This window comes from Siphateles boraxobius, unplaced genomic scaffold (assembly GCF_051911475.1).
Source record: "Siphateles boraxobius isolate OS27281-9 unplaced genomic scaffold, OSU_SipBor_1 130, whole genome shotgun sequence".
Taxonomy (NCBI): Eukaryota; Metazoa; Chordata; class Actinopteri; order Cypriniformes; family Leuciscidae; genus Siphateles; species Siphateles boraxobius.
In genome coordinates this window covers 19,966,214-19,988,440 of record NW_027508734.1, presented here as the reverse complement: position 1 = coordinate 19,988,440, position 22,227 = coordinate 19,966,214, and the positions used below count along the sequence as shown (strand labels likewise).

At 40.4% G+C, this 22,227-nt stretch overlaps 3 protein-coding genes across 3 annotated transcripts; 1 reads left to right on the top strand and 2 right to left on the bottom strand.

Moving 5' to 3' along the window:
* Positions 1-813: 813 nt before the first annotated feature.
* On the bottom strand, positions 814-6,378 carry gfod2 (glucose-fructose oxidoreductase domain containing 2). The gene is made up of 4 exons (XM_077228502.1): positions 4,191-6,378; positions 3,029-3,365; positions 2,577-2,755; positions 814-2,088 (listed from the first exon to the last, which is right to left on the bottom strand). Exons 2-4 carry the CDS (start codon positions 3,279-3,281, stop codon positions 1,417-1,419), a joined length of 1,104 nt encoding a protein of 367 aa, XP_077084617.1. The 5' UTR covers positions 3,282-3,365; positions 4,191-6,378; the 3' UTR covers positions 814-1,416.
* Positions 6,379-6,575: 197 nt separating this feature from the next.
* On the top strand, positions 6,576-7,838 carry thap11 (THAP domain containing 11). Its single transcript, XM_077228503.1, has one exon. The coding sequence runs from the start codon at positions 6,576-6,578 to the stop codon at positions 7,326-7,328; it is 753 nt and encodes a 250-aa protein (XP_077084618.1). The 3' UTR covers positions 7,329-7,838.
* A 253-nt stretch (positions 7,839-8,091) lies between these two features.
* cog4 (component of oligomeric golgi complex 4) lies at positions 8,092-21,725 on the bottom strand. The gene is made up of 19 exons (XM_077228501.1): positions 21,554-21,725; positions 21,281-21,363; positions 21,082-21,196; positions 20,813-20,987; positions 20,413-20,606; positions 20,189-20,294; positions 19,943-20,100; positions 19,416-19,474; positions 19,189-19,322; positions 18,754-18,872; positions 12,963-13,129; positions 12,616-12,793; positions 12,416-12,478; positions 10,295-10,411; positions 9,617-9,709; positions 8,856-8,939; positions 8,689-8,790; positions 8,471-8,599; positions 8,092-8,358 (listed from the first exon to the last, which is right to left on the bottom strand). The coding sequence occupies exons 1-19, from the start codon at positions 21,686-21,688 to the stop codon at positions 8,224-8,226; spliced, it is 2,346 nt and encodes a 781-aa protein (XP_077084616.1). The 5' UTR covers positions 21,689-21,725; the 3' UTR covers positions 8,092-8,223.
* Positions 21,726-22,227: the final 502 nt, after the last annotated feature.

Here is a 22,227-nt window from a genome sequence, read left to right as displayed (position 1 = left end):
AATAAGACATAAAAACAATACGTTTTCCTTAATGTCTTTGTTATGAATGTTTTCCTTAATGTTTTATAATACTTTGTATAAAAAAATACTCATGTTTTATGATTCTATGGAATAAATAGTAAGACAAAATAATAGGCTAGTTATTGTGTGTCCCTTTGATCCGCAATGTTAAACTGTATGTCTGTTTTCAAACGTTTTAAGTTAATTTCTTTTAAGTCAATAATTTCTTTTAAGTCATTTCTTTCATTAACAGAGAGGGAACTACACATGAATAAATACAGATCTTTGTGATAAATAAAACACCTTGTTGGTGTAAAACTTTTTTTTCATTTCTTTTTAACATTTATTGAATCTTGAAGTTCAACGCATGTATGACAAAACTGTACATTAGTAGCCTAAATCTAAATTTAAAAAAGCAACGAATGAAGCTTCACTTATCTTCAGAATCCCCTGCTTTTACGATTATTTACATTTTACAACGTTTTTTTGTTTGTATATTATTATTGGTGCAGAATTCACAATCAAAGGATCAAACTAGTATGTAAATCTCGCGAGAAGTTCAAACGAGGGTTACCATCCAGACACGAGCCTTTAGCGCCCCCTCTAAAATGTCAATAGGCATTCGTGTTATATCCACGTTTAAAATTAACAAAATAAGGTAATATTTGTTTTTCAACAGGCATTTGTGTAAAACCCATAAGTAAAAATATTTAATTAAATTAAGTAAATGTTAATTATTAAACTTATAACAATGAATAAAAACACCATCCAAACATCAACCCATCACTCACTCTTAAACAGTGCAGACACAAATTCAGCAATAAAAAATATAATTCAAAAAACAATGTATAGCTTAGTAAAACCATTAACATGTCCAATACATTGAACATCAGGCTATAAGTCACAACAGGTTTATTACAGAAAATGATATCTAGTGTCCAGCATAATAAGTTTATCAGTGCCATAAAAGCTCTCTCTTGTGTGCACGTATACAGAAAAAAACCTCAGCAGGGCACAAGCTTATATTCACTACTCATATAAAATAGAAAAACTTGACGGCTCACACTTATATCCTGTGACTCAAATTTAAACTGATCACATAAAAATAAGGAAAGCACAAAGTTTCACAGATAAAAGCTTTGCACATCTTTTTTTGTTACAAGAAATAGGCAACAAAACAACCCTGAAACCACAATTCCTATCCAGTGACGCATCTCCAGTGTTTTGCGACCCAAATCCCCTGATAACTTAAAACTTGCAGTAAGTACGCATAAACTCAGATAAATTATGTATTCAGTCTCAGATACTTAACTTACTCAGGTTTAAAATGAAAGCATGGTTATTTGATTGTAAAAGAAGGTGAATGATATTAATAGGGTTGGTCTTGAGATATAGAATGTAACAGTGTTTGTAGTATTAGTTCGGCAGGGTCCTGTGGTTGTGGTTTGGATCAATGTCCTGAATCTTGACCTCCACTGACTCCCACTCTCCAGTGCGATTTGATCGTTTGATGGCATCCACAACTGTCTGTACATACAGCCCATCCTCGAAGGAGGCTGCCATGGAAACAGGATGCCGCACCCAAGAGCGCCTGTCCTCTTGTGCCTGAAAAGAGAGTCTGAGCTGAGTCACCATGCCATTCAGTCCCCTGACAGATGGCCCTACACCTTCTCCAACATCAGTCATAAGAAGCTCCTCTACTTGCATGCTGGTCCGTTGGCCATACAGCTCTGTTCCTCGAGCAATGAGTCGTCCTGATGACCCCACAAGCATGATCTCATGCACATCTGTGCCAGGTAGATTGAAGTTTAATGTAACGCTGCAGACCACACCTCCGCTCATCAGCAGCTGAAAGCAAGCATAGTCATCTGCGGTAACAGAACGAATCCCTCCCGCTGGGCCACCTTGACGTACAAAAGTCCGGAGCATTCCATGCACTCGCACAGCCCGACGTCCCGTGAGGTGGCTCAGGAGGTCAATGATGCAGGAGCCCACTGTATGCAGGCCACCTCCCCCCATAAGCTCCTCCCACGCCCAGCCATATGATTGGCTGAGCAGTGAGCCTCCATATACTCGTGCTTCACACACCTTGAAAAAGAGAGAGAAAAACGTGACGTCAATGAGTTTATTATTTTGACCAGTCTGAGTTAAGTCATAATGTAATGTATGAAGAAGCATCTTTCAAAAGACATGAAATGTTTTTTTTTTTCCTTTTGGAAACAAAGCCTCTTATGCTTTATGCTCACCAAGGCTGCATTTCTTTGATACAAATAAAAATACAGTAAAACACTAATTTATTACAATTTAAAATAACTATTTAAACCATTGAAAATAATGTTTTGTGCTTTAATGTATTTTACTCCAGTCTTCGAGCAGAAATCATTCTAATATGCTGATTTGGTAATTAAGAATAATTTCTTACTATTATCAATGTGGAAAATAGTTGTGCTGCTTAACCTTTTTGTAGAATTTTTTTTTTTTCAGGATTCTATGAGTAGAAATATCAAAAGAATAGCATTTATTGGAAATAGAAATCTTAAAATTCCTGGTGAAATATCATGGTGAAATTCCTATACCTGCAAGGTCCCACAATACCCCTCTCCTAGCAGGCGTTTCATCTGGACAAATGCAGGCAAGAAGCGCAAGGAATTTCCCATGATACTCATAAGCTGTGGGTAATATCTTGCTGCTGTCACCATCTTACAGGCATCTGTCAGTGTAGCTGCCTGCTCACTGATCACATTTTTACCTATACCTATAGAGAATAAGACAACAGAGAACAAAATTGGGTAAACAATGATGAAAAAAAACTGAATATTTTCTATGCCTAACACGTTTCTGCTTGAAGCAAGTGCTTTATCAACATAATCTTAACTGTGCTGAGGGGTTCTGTGATCCGAGTATGGGCCAAGATGTAAGTAAATAGTAGCACAGTAAACACTCTAGTTGAGTCCAGGAAGGAACCCAACCCAATCCCCTGAGACAACACAGACAATCAAGATAAGAAGCCAAGGAGCATAAGTGTCACCTAAAGCTTTTACAGCAATCTGCCGAGTGTGGGGAGGAGGTGTCAATATGCAGACAAGGTGGACCTCCGGATGTAGCAGCACATCATCTGTTTGGCTGGTGGAAAAGGGAATGTCCAACTCCCTGGCTAGTGACTCTGCTTCATCTTGTGTACGGCCCCAGACGGCCTGAACAGGGAAGCCTTCCTTTTGGAGCAACGGCACCAGGGCACGAACTGTCTGCCCTGTTCCAAACACACCCACGCCTGGCAACATTATTCTAACAGAGGACACTTACACGCCAGTTGGTGTTTCATTCCACAATGCGACTGTAAATCTCTTGCAACACAAATGCACGTCCTATGAAAAAAGAGAGAAACATCAAAGTTCACTGACTGAAATTTGCACAGGGATGAAAAATATCTCCAGACACAGAGCAGCAAGTTAAAATTAACCTCAGGGCCACTTCAGGGTATCACGATCAAGAGACAATAGAGATAAGGAGCTGTAAGAACCCACTGTTATCAGTGGCTCGGGTGACAGACTTCAGATACAAGCGTTGCTGATCTGCCAGCTGGCTTGTAATTGAATTTACATCCCAATGGCAGTGCACCTGCCCAGCAAAGGCAAATGAGAAAGCATACTTGTTTTTCCACTCTGGACTAAACACAAGGTAGTTCCTGGTTGGGCTAAATGAAAATCTTTATTGGCAAACACCTATTTTTAAATAAATACTTCGAGAAGGTGTTTAGGTGAGAAACGGTACGACCACCAAGAATATCATTAAAGAACTGACATGGAAAGGGTGAATTTGACAAATTACTATGTTTTTAATAAAGAAATGTAAACCATTTCAATTTTGTGATCCATTTTAGAGGCACACTAAAATTAGCATCACTTCCACGCGCTAATCCCCGGATGACGGGCGGATAGGCTTCCTTGTTAAGTTTAAAAGTTTAGACATTAGTTGTGTTATATTATATATTTAAAATAAGAACAATAAAAACCAACAAACTTGACACTTTCCAACAAAAACATGCCTATATTACACTGCGGATACATAACGTTGTAGCTTAGCCGAACCAGTCCAGCCCTGCAGTCACAAATACGTTACACATTCTTCCTTGCAGAGTTTTGAGCTCGTGCCAGTTCCGCGCCTCGGTTATTACTTAGTTCCATACTTACCGCAACACAAAGCCTTGGGATGCGATGGCGGTGCTGTGGAGAATGATGATGATGATGATGATGATGATGATGTCTCCTAGAGGATGGTGGAGATGGACACCTCCCTCCCTTTCTGATCAACACTGGTCAGGGCTCGGAGCTCTCATGTTATCTCAACAGCAAGAGGAAAAACAGGACAAACCCGTTACACCTCCCACCCTCTCAACGTATGGGGCATTCTTCGTCCGTCTTAAAATTACAGTACATTGTTTCATGTGTAAGTCTACAGCGCTGCTGCTGATCTTACTGCTGCTCATTGCTGTGTGCCGTGGGCTGAATTTGCTGCTGATCTTTCGCCGAAGATGTTCCATGATGTGCGCATGCGTGAAACTGTGAGAAAAGGCCACGCCCATATCAGCACATCTCCGACTCCAACTGAAACAGTTTGGCACATTCCATCCACAATTGCCTTCATGTATTTGATGTAAAACTTAATTAGATTGTTTATTAAGCAATTATTTAACTCGTTTATTAAAAATACCCAAGAACCCTTGACCTTCTCGACCGCATCTACTGAAAACAATACGTCGCCATTTTGACAAGTAAATGTAGCCTACTGATCTCATTATGCACTCATTAACGTATTACAAACATCCAACATGATTTCACCTTGTTATGTTACATTCCTTAAAATTGTGATTCATTATTTGTACCCTTTCTAGAACATTATAAAATTACACAAACAAGGTTTTAAACTGTATTTAGCATTTCGAGGTGGACAGTAATAATTACATTTAGGCTACTTGAGTACAGTAGGCTACTTAAGTACACTTTTTGAGTATCTGTACTTGAGTATTATTTTTTCTTTCTACTATAAACTTTTCACTTTAACTTCACTATATTTGAAAGACAAATATCGTACTTTTTACAATACGTACAATTCTGTTAGTAAGGCATATATTCATACTAAAACCCAAAAAACTTTAAATAGGGCACTATTTGAGGGAACAGCCATTTGGGTGTCCGAAACCATTGAGGACGTTAATGAGTGCATTTATTGAATCTCACATTCAATCCCACTACTGGAACTGTGTTCTAGAAATAAATTTGATATCAATATGAGTAGGTAGGAAGGCATAGATTCAGAGGCATAAGGTATGTAAGTATTACATACAACAATGCAACAATAATAAAACAACGCATTGACATTTACTTTTTACTTTTAATACTTAAGTACTTTTAAAAACAAGTACTGTACTTTTACTTTACTAAAAATCGGTATTTACAACTTTACTTGTAACGTAATAATATTTGACCAGCATCTGTACTTTCACTCAAGTAAGGGAGGTTGTGTACTTTGTTCACCTCTGCGTATTTCTAAATAAACTAGTTTATACCATTTGTTGAAAAAGAATTTTGTATTAATCTCTAATATCTTTATGTACAAAAGCAAATTTACAGTGTTTGTGGTTTATCATTAAGATAAGGACCCTAGATTGACCTTTGAGTATATGCTTTGGACTCTATTTATATGATGTAACAACCAAAGTGGTTAGTGGCTAGTGGTTGTCATTTTGAAGTGCTAAAATATAGGATATGTATCATTTTTGTATCTGTTCTCAGTTGATCATGCTGTTACTGATATGATGGCTATATTTCATACATTAAAAGGCAATTTACTTGACAATAACACATTATTTGAAATAGAATACTTTTATAGTTTGGTTTAATATCACATAGGCTATGGTCTACTTGTTTGTTTTGAAGACTCACTGTAATTCCATTTAATAAGACTAGACAGTCTCTTACCTTAAACTGGCGAGTGATATAAAGGTTACTTTGTCATGATGATGCAGTTGTGGTTTTAAAGCTATGTTTTATGTATTTTTATGTTCGTTTTATTTGTTATGTTTTGAATTAAAATGTTTCAAATTCGCTCGCTATAATGGTACCATTTCCAATTAAAATGTTGTGGGATGGCATAATTATTAATAAATGGATACACAAAAATTAAAAAGTTCTCAATTAGTGTTACAATGCACCATGATTGTAACAAAAGCACTTTGTATGCTACTTTGCATGGGTTTAATAAATCTAGTTCCATTTGTAGCATATAAATATCATTTCAAAACGTTCTCGATAGAGACGGTGCAAGTTATAGTCGTTAAAACACTGTTACAACACTCCTGGTTTTGAATTATTAAGCCAAACTGGCGTATGTTTGCGCAGACGCAAATCTATCGACTAGCATTTGAAACCAAAACAGGAAGTCGTAAGTATTGTGGGACGTGTAGTTCCGCTTGTAGGCCGCTGGTCTGGATAACAGCCCACGAAGGAACCAAACAAAACAAAATTAGGGAAACTTCTAAGGGACTGCAGTTTTACAGGTGCATCTTCTACAAAATCATGCCCGGCTTTACTTGCTGCGTCCCCGGATGCTACAACAACTCACACCGGGACCGCGATCTGCGATTCTACACCTTTCCAAAGGATCCCACTCAGCGAGAGATATGGCTGAAGAACATTTCGCGGGCCGGGGTGAGCGGCTGTTTCAGCACTTTCCAGCCCACCACCGGCCACCGGGTCTGCAGCGTCCACTTCCCCGGCGGCAGGAAAACCTACACCATTCGCGTCCCGACCCTTTTCCCTCTGCGCGGAGTGAACGAGAGGAAGAGTAGACGGGGAAGGAGCAGGAAGGTGTCCGCGATCGTGCCTATCATCAGCTCGGTCGTTTCCACGGCTGACGAGTCAGCACCAGTGGAGGAAGAGGGGGACACCGAAAACACCACCGTGGTGCAGATAGGTCAGAACGGCCAGTACATCGCGCCCGTGGACCTCACCGTTTCGGGAGACGGTTCCTGCCTTACGGCGGTGGTCTCGGGCTCAGATTTATCCGGGGACAGCACGCCGTGCCCCGTGGCCGATCTCGCGCTGTGCGGGGTGGATCACTCGTACTCGCTCACCACCGGCACAACGTCTGCGGAACTGCTTCGGAAACTGAACGAGCAGCGGGACATAATCGCGCTGATGGAGATCAAAATGAAGGAGATGAAGAACACCATCCGACAGCTGCGGGTCAACGAGGCACGATTGCAGGAGGAGCTGCGCGAGCGGGACCGCCTGATCTCCGCCAACACCATCATTAAGAGAAAACTCTGACAAACAACGTAAAGAAACGATGGACTAAAGACGCATAGGACGGTCTGTGCTTCTGTAAGACAAGGCGACGACAATTAAGTTTCATCGTAGTTCTCATTTAAGCTTCCTCCAGGACTCAGAAATGGTAGATAGGCTGTGTGAGTGTTAGAGCGCAGATACATGAGTTCAACCTGTTTGCACGAGCTGTCAGGCACAGCGCTACACGGGGACTGAGATGAGTTCAGCAGACTGGTCCTTCTCATTTTATATTTAATGATACACGATTGTGTTGTTTGTGTGTTGAAGGAAGCAGATTCAAGATCTGCCTACTGCCACACATCATGTTACATGCACACATAGACTCCTTCATATAAGTGTGTAAAAAAAACTGCTTATCATTTGTTTGTTTGTTTTTTAATATCAGAGTGCATCAGGTCAGAGCTTCTGGTCCAGGTGAACCGATTCTTTACATGCAGGTTAATGCAGTTAGAAAATATGAATGGTTTGAAGTAAACTGCTTTTGAACTATGACTCGTGGGACTCTTTTTTTCTTCTAAGATTCTTTACCACACAAGCTATATTGCTATATTGTGCACTAAAAAATACTACTCTTCTATTTGGAGCATTGTGTCATCACATTTATTCAAGGAAATTGTTTTCTTTTTAATGAATTGTGCTCAGTAAAGCAGACTCAAATTAACCAAACTTTCCAGTTTCCAGAAGATATTGAGTTGAATTATAAGGTAAACCCCAGAATAGTCGAAGAACAATCTGATCCACAATGTTGGTTAGTAATACATTTATTACATATGTTTAAAAAAAGATTTGTGTGTATACAAATGTCAGAGATAGCATACATTCATTCAGGTTACTCGAAACTCAATTTCTACACGAGACCACGTTTAAGGTGTTTTTGTTAGAGTCGTAATCTTTTAATGTCCTCGCTGCGGAAATCTACCCTTAGAGCCAAGACCTGCCGAACTTCAGCAGGGGTCAGGCGCCACGTCAAAGGCCCAGAGTTGGGTCCCCAATAATCCAGAATCTCAGACACCTCAAGAAGAAAGACACAAAATCAAACAAAATTCCAAATGATACTGTCCTCTTAGTCATTGACCAGATTTCAATGATTAACATTTTTAAATGCCAGTCAAAAAGCCACATACCCTCTCTAAGTTGAGAATAGTTGCCATCTGTGTGAGTCGGGCAAACTTATCCCGGATGGTCCAGGAGGTGACCGAGGAGAGGTATGCAACCAAAGCACGCAGCTCCTTATCAAACTGTAATCCACCAAGCTACAACCCAGAATCAACAGGAGAGTTAGGATGTGGGTGTTTTTAAGCGAATATGTAGCTGTCCTTTGTGAAGGGTGTTTACATCTCACCCTGCTGAAGGTGCATTTGAACACTGTCTTCTCCATCTCCATTGCAATGAGACTGGTCATCAGGCTAGTTAGAGTATCGTAGATGACTGGTGACAGGCCCACCTACAGAGAGGCATTTTAGAATGGGTGTGTGTGTGTGCGTGTAAAGTGGATTAAAATAAATGTACCTTAAACTCGGCCATGAGCTGCTCCAATTGGACAATGAGTTGCTGAACCCAAGGATCATTGGCTTCATACTCACTGAACTCTTCCTAAAGACAACAAAAGAAAAAAAAACTTGTAAATCCTCAGATAACATTTATAATTCATAAGATTAAGCAATACAACTGATTTTCCATCCTATCATTAGCTATGTTTCCATCCAAAGTTGCAAACTTAAATTGTGCGCAAAATTGGAATATCACATAAAACATTTGCAAATAAAGCACCGTTTCCATCCAGTGAGCCGAAAAGAAAAAAAATCACTCCCTGATAAACAGGCGCTAAATATAATTATGTAAATGGCAGTTACTGCAGTAGGAGAAGGCACTGTATATTATATTTTAATATATAATAAATGACTTGAGCGTGCAGATGAAACACAAATGGAGGTGGATCTCTACTGTTTGGGAACGCAGTCGTGTAAGACAGTTCTGGGAGGTAATTATACTGAAGCACTTTGATGACAGATTTTGCTCAGGCATTTCAGAACAACCAAAACATCATTTCAGACGCTGTGCATCAAGACCGGTCCACTGGTTAGTCCAGGTATGCCTTCCCATCGCGCAAAGTCACGTCTTTTTTTGAGTGCCGCATTGAGGAATTTATTCGGTAAATGAGTTTCCATCGTAGTTTGAGCATTTTTTTCTCATATATTATTCTTGGAAAATAAGTTTATTTTATCCTCTCTGTCAGTAGTAGTAGATATGGTGATGGTATCATCTCATACCTCTTCAATATTGTGTGAGACAGACAGGAAGCTGCTGATCCAGGGTTTTACTTGTGGTCTAATAGAGGTGTTGTTAAGCTCCTGTAGCCCCTCCTGCACATACACAAACCGGTAAGAAAAACAGCACAAACATTCAAGATTTAGTAGTAAGATCAGTAAGATCTTTTTTTGTTAAGAAATTAATACTTTTATTCAGCAAGGATACATTAAATTGATCAAAAGTTAAAGACATTTATAATGGTACAAAAGATTTATTTCAAATAAATGTTATTCTTTGACCTTTCAATTAATAAAAAAAATAAATGCATCAGTTTCCACACAAATATTAAGCAGCATGACTGTTTTCAACATTGATAATAATATGAAATGTTTCCTGAGCACCAAATCGGCATATTAGAATGATTTCTGAAGGATCATGTAATACAGAAGACTGGAGTAATGATGCTGAATATTCAGCCCTGCCATCACAGGAATAAATTACATTTTAAAATATATATATAAGAAAAGAAAACAGCTATATTTAATTGCAATAATATTTCATAATATTACAGTTATTACTGTACTTTTGATCAAATAAATGTAGCCTTGGTGAGCATAAAAGACTTCTTTCAAAAACATTTAAAAAATCTTACCGACCCATACTTGTAAATTCTAGTGTGTAAACAGATTCTCACTGACCTGGAGGAGATCCTTGAATTTGTTAGAGGTGGTGACCAAATCAGATAGACAGCTGTCAATCTTAGCCTTCGCATGATCTGAGCCTACGCCCTGACTGAACAACTTGGCACAATCACTCTGAGATGGACAGGAAGAAAAAGCAATTCAGATTGCTCACAACAACATCAAATGTCAGCATAAGCCAGAAAGACCAGAGGATTCAAACTTTTCCAGTGTTATTGATCTCTTTCTTGCATTAAAGTGGATAGAATTTTCTCACATGATTACAACAACTCAAGCTAGCAAGAGTGGTCTGACATCATGTTCTACGGATGCAATAAGTAAAGTGTTTTTGGCTGGCATGTCTCATTTCCAAAAATAGCAAACCATGCAAGGTATTGTGCACAGTTGGTTAAGTTCTACCATTGGATGAAACGCTTCCCCAAACATGTCTAAAAATTTCAAGTATTAGTTCACTCTCCCTCATGCCGTTTGAACCTTGAGAGACATTCTTTCTTCCATGCAACACAAAAAGTGAGTTTATTTGGACTGCTTTTATGATATGTTTAAAAGGCTTGAAAGCAACTATCCACATTAACTGTAATTGCATGGAAAAGATTTCCATATTTCTCTTTTTGTGTTCCATGGTATAACAGAAGATGAAGGAGATCAGAATCTAAATGGAGATTAAGGTATTTAATGATAAAGTAACAAGAAAACATCCTAACACAAGGAATGTAACAGAGTGACGTGCAATCATGGATGAACAAAACCTGACAATGATCACAGGAAACACCAGGGCTGTGTTCCAGTCCAAAATTGTCATGCCCTTCACTTGCTAACTTCCCTCCGTCTCGTTCACTCTTATGTTGCACGAGTGCCCACTACTGGCGGAAACGGTTCGGGCTCGGCGCGGCACAGTTCGGCTCGCTTAACTTTTCCACTGCGTGGTACGACTCGGCGCGACACGGCTCGGTTCGCTCTAGCTCGGTTGCTTTTCCATTGCAGTTAGTACCGCTTCTTAGTGGGTGGGATTATGACTGATCGTTACAGTTTATCCGCTCCTCGTCAACCAACGAGATGAACGTCTGCACTTCTTGTCCACTGACCACGATTCAGCCATTTCTTTTTTGGAAGTTTTTTTTCTTCAAGCAAGTCAAGCAAGTAGTTTTAAAACAGGTGCTACAGCGGTGGCTGTTACTGGCTATTTAAATCTAGCGGGTTTGATGTCTCGCAAATACAACGACGCTGGTAGTGACGATTCAGTCTGTCTGACCAATCAGTGATCTGCAGTGTTTTCACGTCACAGTTTAGTATCGGTACGGTACGCTTGGAACCTCAACAGATTTGGTACCATTTAAAGCGAGCCGTACCGTACCGTACCATGCAGTGGAAAAGCGCCACAAGTGAGCCGTAACGAGCCGAGCCGTACAGTACCATGCAGTGGAAAAGCGCCACAAGTGAGCCGTAACGAGCCGAGCCGTACAGTACCATGCAGTGGAAAAGCGTCGAAGCGTGCCGTACCCTTTAAGAATTTGTTCGATGCAGCATCCAAATGTATATAGGAGTGTTTGGGTTGTTTTAAATAAAAAATATATATAATTAATATATCATTGAGTTGTTTGTGGTGGTGGTGATTAGACCGGATCTGCGGTGACGTCACAATCGTGTTGCATTGTGGTATTTGGAACTGCCTGAAGTGTAGATATGAAGTAGACTCGCTCCCTCGATCAAAATCGAGGGAACGAGGGTCTGTCCATATAAACTTCCCTTGTCCATTTCACGAAGTGGAACGCACTTCAAAATGGGGATTCCCCGAGGGGAAGTGCTTAGGGAAGTTCGCAAGTGCATGTCTAAAAGTGGACTGGAATGCAGCCCAGGGCTTCTATACACAAAGGGTAATAGACACAGATGCAAATAATCAGGGAGTAATGAGGGAAACAGGAAACTGGAGCAAAACTACAAAACAGTAACAGGAAACTCAAACTAAACAAAAGACCAGACAAGAAACAAGTGACATGACACATGAAAAATGTCCTATTGGTCTGGTATGGCATGAGGTGAGCAAATGACAGAGTTGCTGTGTGGTTGGCTGGAAGAAACAAAATACTCCTTGATGAAAGAAAGTCACATCACACTGACCTCTAGATTCTTTTTCAGGGTTCTGATATTCTCACTGCAGACCTCCACATTATTGAGAGTCACCTGAGAAAAAAACAAGCATTATTATACTTAAACACTACATGAAAACGTATGTTTAGTGAGAAGTACAGAAAAACAAGGGGGAAAAGTGAGATAATAAAGTTGGCACAGAGTATGCAATAAAAATACTTAATGCTGACCAAGTAGGCACTCTTTGCCTGCTCTTGGCTCTCAATCCCAAGCGTTTGTGTGAGGTTTGTTATTTTGCCCTGCTGTAGACTGCTCTGCATCAGACTGACGGCACTGCTGACCCCACGCTGCAGGTCCTGCAGGGCACTGACTGGATATCCAGCTCGCAGCTTACTTACTAACACCTCTCTGCACAAGGAAGTAGATGCAAAAGATATAGCGGATGATTATATATTTTTCAGTTTCCAGAAATTCTCTGATGTGAATTTCAAAATCTTCAACAACCACAACAATAATTCTTCACATGCAGTTAGTCATCATCAGTAACAATAATTAAATTCCAAATTTGTGCATATACCTGAAGTCTGTCTCCAGAACGCTGGTTGCATGATTGATCATAGCGCACACACAGTCAGAGCTGCTGCTGGTGAGAGCTCTGCTGATACATTTCTTCACAATGTAGAACACATCGTCCACCATGCTGGAGCTCAGCTGACCCACCTCAGCAGTGTCCATGACAACTGCCTAAAAAGTCATATTAATCATCCTATGAGTACTGAGAACTAAACAGTTGGACGATGACATTACTAGAACTGAATCAACATTGAACTGACTTCAGTAGAACAATGACATGATTTTCTTTTTAGAGCTGCTTCACAGGCAAAATGAACTCTGTTTGCATCATTAAACATTTTTTTTTCCTGTTGATCACTGTAAAGCTGCTTTGAAGAAATCATATCATATTGTATAAAGCGCTATAAAAAGTGACTTGACATTCATTGTGCCAAAGAAATGTATCTGAAATTTAGCTGATGGCAAAACCAAAACAACAGATAGATGAACATGAGAAAATGTAGTAATGTACAGTTCAACAGTTTGGGGTCGGTATTGGTTAAGATTTAACAGTTTCTTATGCTTGCTCACCAAGGGTTCATGCATTTAATCAAAAATACAGTTTAACAGTAATATTGCGAAACATTATTACATTTTATAAAATAACTTTTTCATTTTAATATATTTCAACATGTAATTTATTCCTGTGTTGGCAAAGCTGAATTTTCATCAGTCTTCAGTGTCACATGATCCTATTTTAATAAGCAGATTTGGTGCTCAAGACACATTTATTATCACCATTGAAAATGGTTGTGCTGCTCTATATTTCTGTGGAAATCATGACACACTTTTTCAGGATTCTTTGATTAATAGAAAGTTCAAAGAACTGCATTTATTTTAAATATAAATCTTTTGTAACTATGTAAACGTCTTTGCAGTCACTTTTGATCAACTTAATGCAGAGCTGCTTGATTAACCGTTAAAAACTCGTGATTTTGATTCAAACACCCACGTGATCTTATTCCTAAATGACAACGAATTGGCTATAGGTGTGTGCGACATCGGCTGTGGCTGGATGAAACCGATCGACGAGAGTTGCCAAGTGCAGGCGGAGAGGAGCTGCAAACAGAGACGTGAAGGCGGACACTTTCTGGTTCCTGTAGTGACCGCTCACGTGGTGTTTGCATACTTTACCACATCTGAAGTGAAATAAATGCAATATGTGTCAAATACACACGTTTCAGGTACGTTTCCATTTAATACTTTATGCTTAATACAGCATCTGTTTGTACAAGAATACGTTCAACATAAGCCTATACTATTTAAATAATGTAGTGGGGTCCAATGTATTTTAAGCAGTTTTATTTTAAATAAACATGAGACAATATAACATCGCAACTACATGAAGAGATTTGACTGTTATAAAAAACAGATTTGTGAACATTAGTGGAACCGAAGGTGTTCGGATAAACACGAAACACACGTGATCGTTGTCATGCGGTGAATCCGGCCAATTGTGGAACAGCTGTGTCGTCATCAGAGCTCATGCAGCTGCTCTTGAGAAGATGCGCTGACTGAGTCTTTCGGCTGCTCACGAATCGCTCTCGCGCTACTTTGATGGCATATGTCACAGTCACGTGGCGTTGACGCTGTATCAAGTCGGACAAATTTTCTAACCGGCATGCACTACTTCAAGTCAGCCACCGATCGGTCTGCGCAGAGCTGCATGAAGTCGAACAAGCCTTTTGTCTATAGAGAATGTGAAACCGTGTCACGCTTCGTTGCATGCAGGGGCGGTGCCGCCATCTTGGGGAGGATCGCCCTCTGCAACAAATCCTTTGACAAGTATGGTCACAGCGAACATTCAAAACATTCTGATGCTGTAGATGGCGCCCATCGTGGCAGACGTCTCTGTGTTGTACTCCTGCAGTCATCGTTATTTGATGTCTATTTTTGTTTGTTTTGTCTTCTATAAATCTTTAAACGTACATGTTACATAGGCACTAATCACATATGACAGAGAAACGTTACGTTACTGGAAATCGGGAAGCAACCTTATGAGGCTACTTTTAATCTGTCGGATCTGGACTACCTGCTGCATCCGAGCTCAAACCAGCGGGCTCACCAACACTGGAGTCGAATGAACAGCCAGCCGGCGGAAGGAGCAACTCAAGTGGCGATGAGGCAAGAGAGGTGGGCTACATGCCAGGCGAAAGGCTAGAACTAGCCGATCGCCTCTGCCTAGCCTTCTGCTTGCGTACGTCCGATCCCTCGAAATAAGATGGATGAGCTCAGAACCATGATTAGATCCCACCGAGAAATAAGAGACTGCTGAATTCGAATTCTCACTGAAACCTGGCTATCGAACAATATACCGGACCCAGCGGTTCAACTACAAACGCACTCCATCCACCGCGGAACGGGAAAACACAAAGGTGGGGGAACCTGCATTTATATTAACAACTGATGGTGCTCAGACGTACAGACTGTCAGCAAACACTGTTTGAGTGATGTAGAGCTCTTATTGTTAAAATGCAGACCCTTCTATCTACCGAATGTGTATGTTGTATTACCCAGCTCGGTAGACATAGCTCCACACGATAAAGTTGGCCGGCTCCGATAATAACAAGTGCACATGAGCAGCGGTAGAAAGGGGGAGGAGGGTGCCGCAAGTGAGTTTTTTTACGACATTGTTGTGAAATATACGCCTCACAGCTGTAGGGGGAGCTTGTTGAGAAAACATCCGACAACAAAAGTGAAAACCAGCCAAGAAATAGCTAGAGTTGCCGAATACCCCTTTAATTAATTCTATCCCCGCTTTGAGGCCCTCAAGACCGAGCCCCTGGGGAGTTAGTTGGCCAGTGGGAGCACACTGAACCCACCAGTCACAATTACATCTGCAGATGTGGCAAAGACTCTGAGGAAAATAAACTACCGGAAGGTAGCCGGCCCGGACAACATTCCTGGATGTGCACTCAAAACCTGCAAATGGATGCTAGCAGATGTCTTTGCAGACATATTCTATCTGTCCCTCTCACAAACCTCAATTCCCACCTGCCTTAAGACAACCATCATCATACCACTGCCAAAAAAGGATAAAGCAACCTGTCTTAATGACTACCGGCCCATTGCATTGACTGCTTGCTTCGAGAGAATCGTCATGAGCTACACCCAGACGATTGTACCGGACACTCTGGACCAGGGGATGCCGTAAGCACAACAATACACACAGCCCTCGTGCACATAGAGAGCAGGGACAGCTTTGTTCGACTGCTGTTCATCGATTTCAGTTCAATGTTAAACACGCTGATACCATCCAAGCTCGTCAACAAGCTATCCACCCTTCGTATGCCACCCACCCTTTGTAACTGAGTCCTGAACTTTCTAACAGGTAGACCCCAGTCTGTTAGCATGGGCAACCACACATACAGGACAACAACTGTAAACACAGGAACTCCGCAGGGTAGCGTATTGAGTCCCATGCTCTACACACCATACACCCATGACTGTGTGGCCTCCATCATCATCATCAAATTTGCTGATGATACCACAGTCATTGGACTGATATCTGGGGGTGATGAGTCAGCACAGGAGGTGGCTGGCCTTGTGAAGTGGTGTCAGGACAACAATCTCTCCCTAAATGTTAGTAAATGCAGCACCCATCACTGCATACTGGAGAGACTGCAGTGGATAAAGTGAGCAGTGAGCACATTCAAATTTCTTGGTGTTCACATATCTGAGGATCTCTCCTGGACTCACAACATCACACACCTGGTGAGGAAATCCCGACAGCGGTTGTATTTCCTGAGAAGGCTAAGAAAATTTGGCATACCAGGCAAAATCCTCAGCAGCTTCTATAGATGCACAATCGAAAGTATCCTCACCAGATCTATCACAGTCTGGTTCGGGAGTTGTACAGTACAGGACCGCAAGGCTCCGCAACAGGTGGTGAGAGCAGCCGAAACCTTCACTGGAATAGCCTTAACAACGCTGACAACCTACCTCTGCAGACTTTGCACTGATTCCTCATGTTTACATGGCATTTACATGCACAACTACTTACTTTTTGCACACTGTTATTTATGCCTCTTTGTCATCTATGTCACTTGTTATTTATGTTGTAGGGTGTTTAATTGATGTCTGATGTTGCTGGGAGGATTCGCAAATGACAATAAAAGTTTGAATTTGAATTTGAATTGAATCTATGTTCGTGCTTCCGCTAACCCAGAGAAAGCAGCTGCCATGTATTGGTATGAAACAGCTTCACAAACAGTCTTTTCAACCACACACAGTATCATTAATTCTGTGTTACAATAATATAAATAATCACAGAAGTACTGGGATAAGAGTTTATAGTTAAGATATAAACGCTATTGTCTACAGTACCGATCAAAACAGAGTAAATCAACTTTTAAAAGTAACTTGGTACTTCAGAGATTATATCAATTAGTTTCACCAGTAGGTAGCGACAAGTGAATGTTAAAACATTTATTTATCATTGAATCGTTCATTTAAAGTTGCAGTAGGGAGTTTTGAGAAAATGTTGACTTAGCCTGAAAATTTGAACAAGCACAACTTACAGGTCCAACCCCCTTGCTCTCTGCTACGCTACACCCCTCCCTCCACAGCTCCTCCCCCACAGCGCATCCTGCCGTGAACGCGCAGGCTAGTAAACAGGGCCACTGATGACGGCGGATTATAAACAGTTATGGAACATACACTAATAGGGACGAAACATCAACAATATGCTTTACATTGACTATGGCCTGCTCATACTTTGACTACAAACTTGGTCCTCAAATCATTACGTATTTTGCAATACATGTAACTTTATAAGGTTGCACTCTTTCTATAAGTTATAAATAGCTAGTAAGATAACGTTAAAGGATTAGTTCACTTTTAAATAAACTTTTGCTGATAATTTACTCACCCCCATGTCATCCAAGATGTCCATGTCTTTCTTTCTTCAGTCGAAAAGAAATGAAGGTTTTTGATGAAAACATTCCAGGCTTTTTCTCCATATAATGGACTTCAATAGGACACAAACGTTTCAAGGACCAAATGACAGTTTCAGTGCAGCTTCAAAGGGCTTTAAACGATACCAGACGATGAATAAGGGTCTTATCTAGCGAAACGATCGGTCATTTCAAAAATAAATACAAAACTTTAAGTTTTGTAAGCACAAATGCTCGCCTTGCTCTGTTCTGTGATGCACTTCGTAATCCAGTTCGAACTCGTTCATCAAAATGAACAAATCTTTTTTCGAGTCATTTCGTTGGTTGAATGAACGAAATGACTCGAAAAAAGATTCGTTCATTTGGATGAACGAGTTTGAACAGGAGAGTCACGAACGACGGTACAGGCTCGCGCTGTGCAAGAGAGGGGTGATCAACGCGTACACGAGCGTGATTGACACTGCTAAGACATTCCTCCAGGCTCTGATTGGTTGTTTCTGACCGGGAGCGGTGCATTTCTGCAAATGGCAGTAGGACCACAGGGAGGAGCCAGAGGAACTTGATTTTTTCCACAGATTATCTGTCTCATATTCTACTGTCAGGACATATGGACAGTTTTAACAAATATTTGTTTACAAAAGTGACCTACTGGAGCTTTAAGAGATTTGTTCAATTTATCCAGAATCTTGCAGCTCTACTTCCTTGCTCAATAAAATAATTAATTTCCTTCATTAAAAACTTTTTACAGACCCCAAACTTTTGAATAGGAGTGTGCATTTGCCTGACAAATAATCTCTGATTCAGGTATAAAGTACATTCACACATGACAGCATTAAATGATTGAGTGTATATATGGCGCACCTTGTTGACGGACTCTCTCATGTAATACTCCTCCATGGGAATGTAATAGCCAATCAGCTCCTGCATAGTGCGGCTCAGCTGACAATCTTTCAGTAACTGTTCTAAACTCTGCTGATGCTCTAAGAAAACAACAAAACAAGTATTAACAATACAAGTTAATGTTGAGTACGAGTATACATTTTTAAAAATCAACATATTCATCATACTACATTGAATCAACCCTGAATTACATGCTCAATTTGTATACCCTAGTTACATACATTTTGTTTTTAACAGGCAATGATGGGGAGAAATAGGATCAAGAAGTATTGTGATGCCTGAATGAGCACCACGGCTTAATGAGAAGTAGCATGTGTGCTAACTGCTAGGCTACATCTGATGGCAGTTATGTACTTGCTTTAGAAATATCACATCACATGAAAAGTTAGGTGTTACCTTGTATAACGGTTTCATCTGCCATTGCATCTGCAACCTCGAAGTCAGCAACAATACGCCGCCTCAAGAATCGAAAGTACAGCTCGGCCCTTGAGTTCATTAAGGTAACCTCACATAACACAGGATCCAAGTCTCTAGATTAAACATTAAACACACAATAAATAAAACACCTTGTATTCACAAGATACTCATACAATCTTCATGATAAATTATTATATGTACCTCACCTGGGTTCAATCTTTTCTGTAGTCATGCCCCTCATCATGCTGCTCTGGACAACCTGAAACTATTGCAAAACAAATGTAGAAAGTACACTTGTAAAAATATATATAAAAATGCACTTCATTCAAGATGCAAACAAGACAGCACATAGCATAGATCAGTTTTTTTTTTAAAACTGGGGTCCCCCAGGGGGCCGCAACGGAGTGACAGAGGGTCCAAAATAAAGTGTAAAACTGTTAAAAAAAATAATGAATATATAACAAATAGTACAATTAAAATAAATAATTAAATGAATAGAAATAGAAAAATTAATAGGGAGTAGAAAAAAATATACAGTATAATAATGTAACTAAATAAAATAATTATTTTAGATTTATAATAATACATTTTTAGTGCATATATTGGGTGCTTATAAAAGATAAGATTCCTTTTAAATTTTAGGACAGGAGTCCATCACACAAGAATGATCATATTTGGGGGTTTGTAGCATCTAAAAGATGAAACACTTCTGGTATAGACACACTACACACACCTTGTTGTTGTAATCTCTCTGTTGGATGAATTTGTCCACTATTTTCTGAGCCTGTTTGTCACACTCTTTCTGAAGGTGTGCAAGGAGTGTGTGCAGTCGGCCTGGTCCATAGTATGTTTCCACTATGGGCTGATGGGTTTCAACAATGCGTGCAATACCTTAAAGATACAGACAAAGATTGGTTGATCTTGATTAATTTAAATATAATACATATTGCCAAGTTAACAGCGATGCATCTGCTCTTACCTTCAAGCAGCAGAGTGAGGGTGTCAGCAAAGATAACCGGTGCTCTGCGTTCACCAAGATCTGAGCCAACAGCCAGGAGTAAGTTCTCCTCTGCCTTACTGGCCAACTGAAAGAGAACCGAGCAAAAGACACAAGTCTTAATACTAGAACCCCAATTACCGTAACAAAGCATTCTCAACAGATTTCACTGGTCACGTAGGCTGGACATTCACACATGCTCCTACCTGACTGCAAAGGTACTGAGCAAAACGTGCAAGTCCCTGCTCATGGAGTCCCAGTAAAGGAAGGATCTTGAAAAAGCGCTCCACTTGAGGCAAGTCGCCCGTGGCAACCGCCTCCTCCAGTCGTGTTGTAACCAGCACCTTCAGATTGCGCTCTGCTTCCTGCAGCAATTCCAGGCTGGCTTCAACTGCACTGCCTGCATGGTGCATAGCATCCCGATAGATAATAATACAATGAGTATCTGATTTCTAAGTATCTGTGCATATCAGTGCAATTTTGAATAGCAATAAGCAATATGTGCATTACATACATAATTTCTACAAATCACATTTAACAATTTGCATAACTGTTTGTAACAGTTCATTGCAATAGTTGCAATGTAATAGTCCAAAAAGTACTCACCCTCTCCACCTTGCTTGCTGAGCTCAATCACTGACTGGTCAAGAGAAAGATAGCGATGAATATGGGCGGCAGCCTGCTCATAGTCCTGGTTACGCAGGGCAGTCTGAACACCATCTGTACAGAACTTCAGGTCTAGAATATCATCTGCCCGCTGAATAGCTTGGTACAGCCTTTTCTGAAACAGAACCGCATAAACCAGGTGCAAAGCTTGAGTGGATGCTGTCTACTTAATAGACGTATATCAGCATGAGGATGTGTATGTTGGCCACCTTTGTAAGGTCCAGCTGTCTGACTTTGCTGCTGACGTTCTCTGCCAGGCTGCACGTAAAGTTGATCATGCCAGAAAGCTGCACAGCATCTCCCTCGATCAGCTGCAAGTTTGGTCTAAACACACACACAATTTAACACCAAACTATCCTATTCTTTCAGTTCAAAAGCATAGGTTAGGTGTAAAACACAAACACTCACCCCATCCTCTGCAGGGCGAGCATCTTTGTTTCTATGTTGCTCTGCTGCCCCATAAGAGCGCCCAACTCCACCTCCACTTCCGCCTGTCAGGGAGGTGCGTTTGTTTATATTCAATTCATGCCAATGGACAATTAACATTCACACGCCGTTCAGGTACACACTCAATTTTTTTATACATACTAAATTAACTGACAGCCGACAAGCCTTCATCTACCCTTCCTAGTCATAAAGCTTCAAGGGACTAACAAACACCGTGTTTCCACTTATATTTACCTCTTCGGCACATAGCTGCGCATACACTCGCTCCAGATCCTCCAGCTCTGTCAGCCCCTCTATTGTGTCGAACTGTACGGCCGAGAGCCCCGCCGGACCACCGCGACGGCGCGCCGGTGAACCAACTTCATCCATGACAGTCCCACATACACACAAACTGCGTCACTTCCGCTGACTATGGTGCGTCATGCATTCAACTGTTAGTATGCGACTTTACTCCCACCTAATGGTAGTTTTTTTTTTTTAGAAACTTTAACTTTTAATTTTAATGTTGTAAAAATGTGTGTGCAACACAACAAATGACTAATCTCATTTTCAGACAGTAACCAACACAAAATATAGGCTACTAGTATTGCGTTCTATTATATTGTGTTCAATATCCACCATAATATATTTCATAATACATTTGCTTTTGGGGCCTTATAAAAATGCCGGCTCATGGGGGCTTTATGCATTTTACAACATAGGCCTAATCAAGAATTTGGTTTTCAGGGTAGTTTATGTAGGTTCATTTCCAATCGAATATAAAAATCACTGTTGCTTCACAGATGGCATCATCTGATAATACCATTTGCACTTGTCTTGGCTGTGTATTGCATGCTAGGCCTACTGAATGATTAGTCCTACAATAGTCATGTACCATTTAATTTACATAGTAGTCTACTTAAAGAATT

Excerpts from the sequence above, each read along its gene's own strand:
- gfod2 (XM_077228502.1), bottom strand. The coding sequence starts at position 3,281 with ATGTTGCCAGGCGTGGGTGTGTTTGGAACAGGGCAGACAGTTCGTGCC. Across the intron at positions 2,756-3,028 it reads GATTGCTGTAAAAGCTTTAG|GTATAGGTAAAAATGTGATC; the intron begins GTGACACTTATG and ends TATTCTCTATAG. Across the intron at positions 2,089-2,576 it reads GGTATTGTGGGACCTTGCAG|GTGTGTGAAGCACGAGTATA; the intron begins GTATAGGAATTT and ends CTCTTTTTCAAG.
- thap11 (XM_077228503.1), top strand. The coding sequence starts at position 6,576 with ATGCCCGGCTTTACTTGCTGCGTCCCCGGATGCTACAACAACTCACAC.
- cog4 (XM_077228501.1), bottom strand. The coding sequence starts at position 21,688 with ATGGATGAAGTTGGTTCACCGGCGCGCCGTCGCGGTGGTCCGGCGGGG. Across the intron at positions 8,791-8,855 it reads AGCTCATGGCCGAGTTTAAG|GTGGGCCTGTCACCAGTCAT; the intron begins GTACATTTATTT and ends GCCTCTCTGTAG. Across the intron at positions 8,600-8,688 it reads TCAAATGCACCTTCAGCAGG|CTTGGTGGATTACAGTTTGA; the intron begins GTGAGATGTAAA and ends TCTGGGTTGTAG.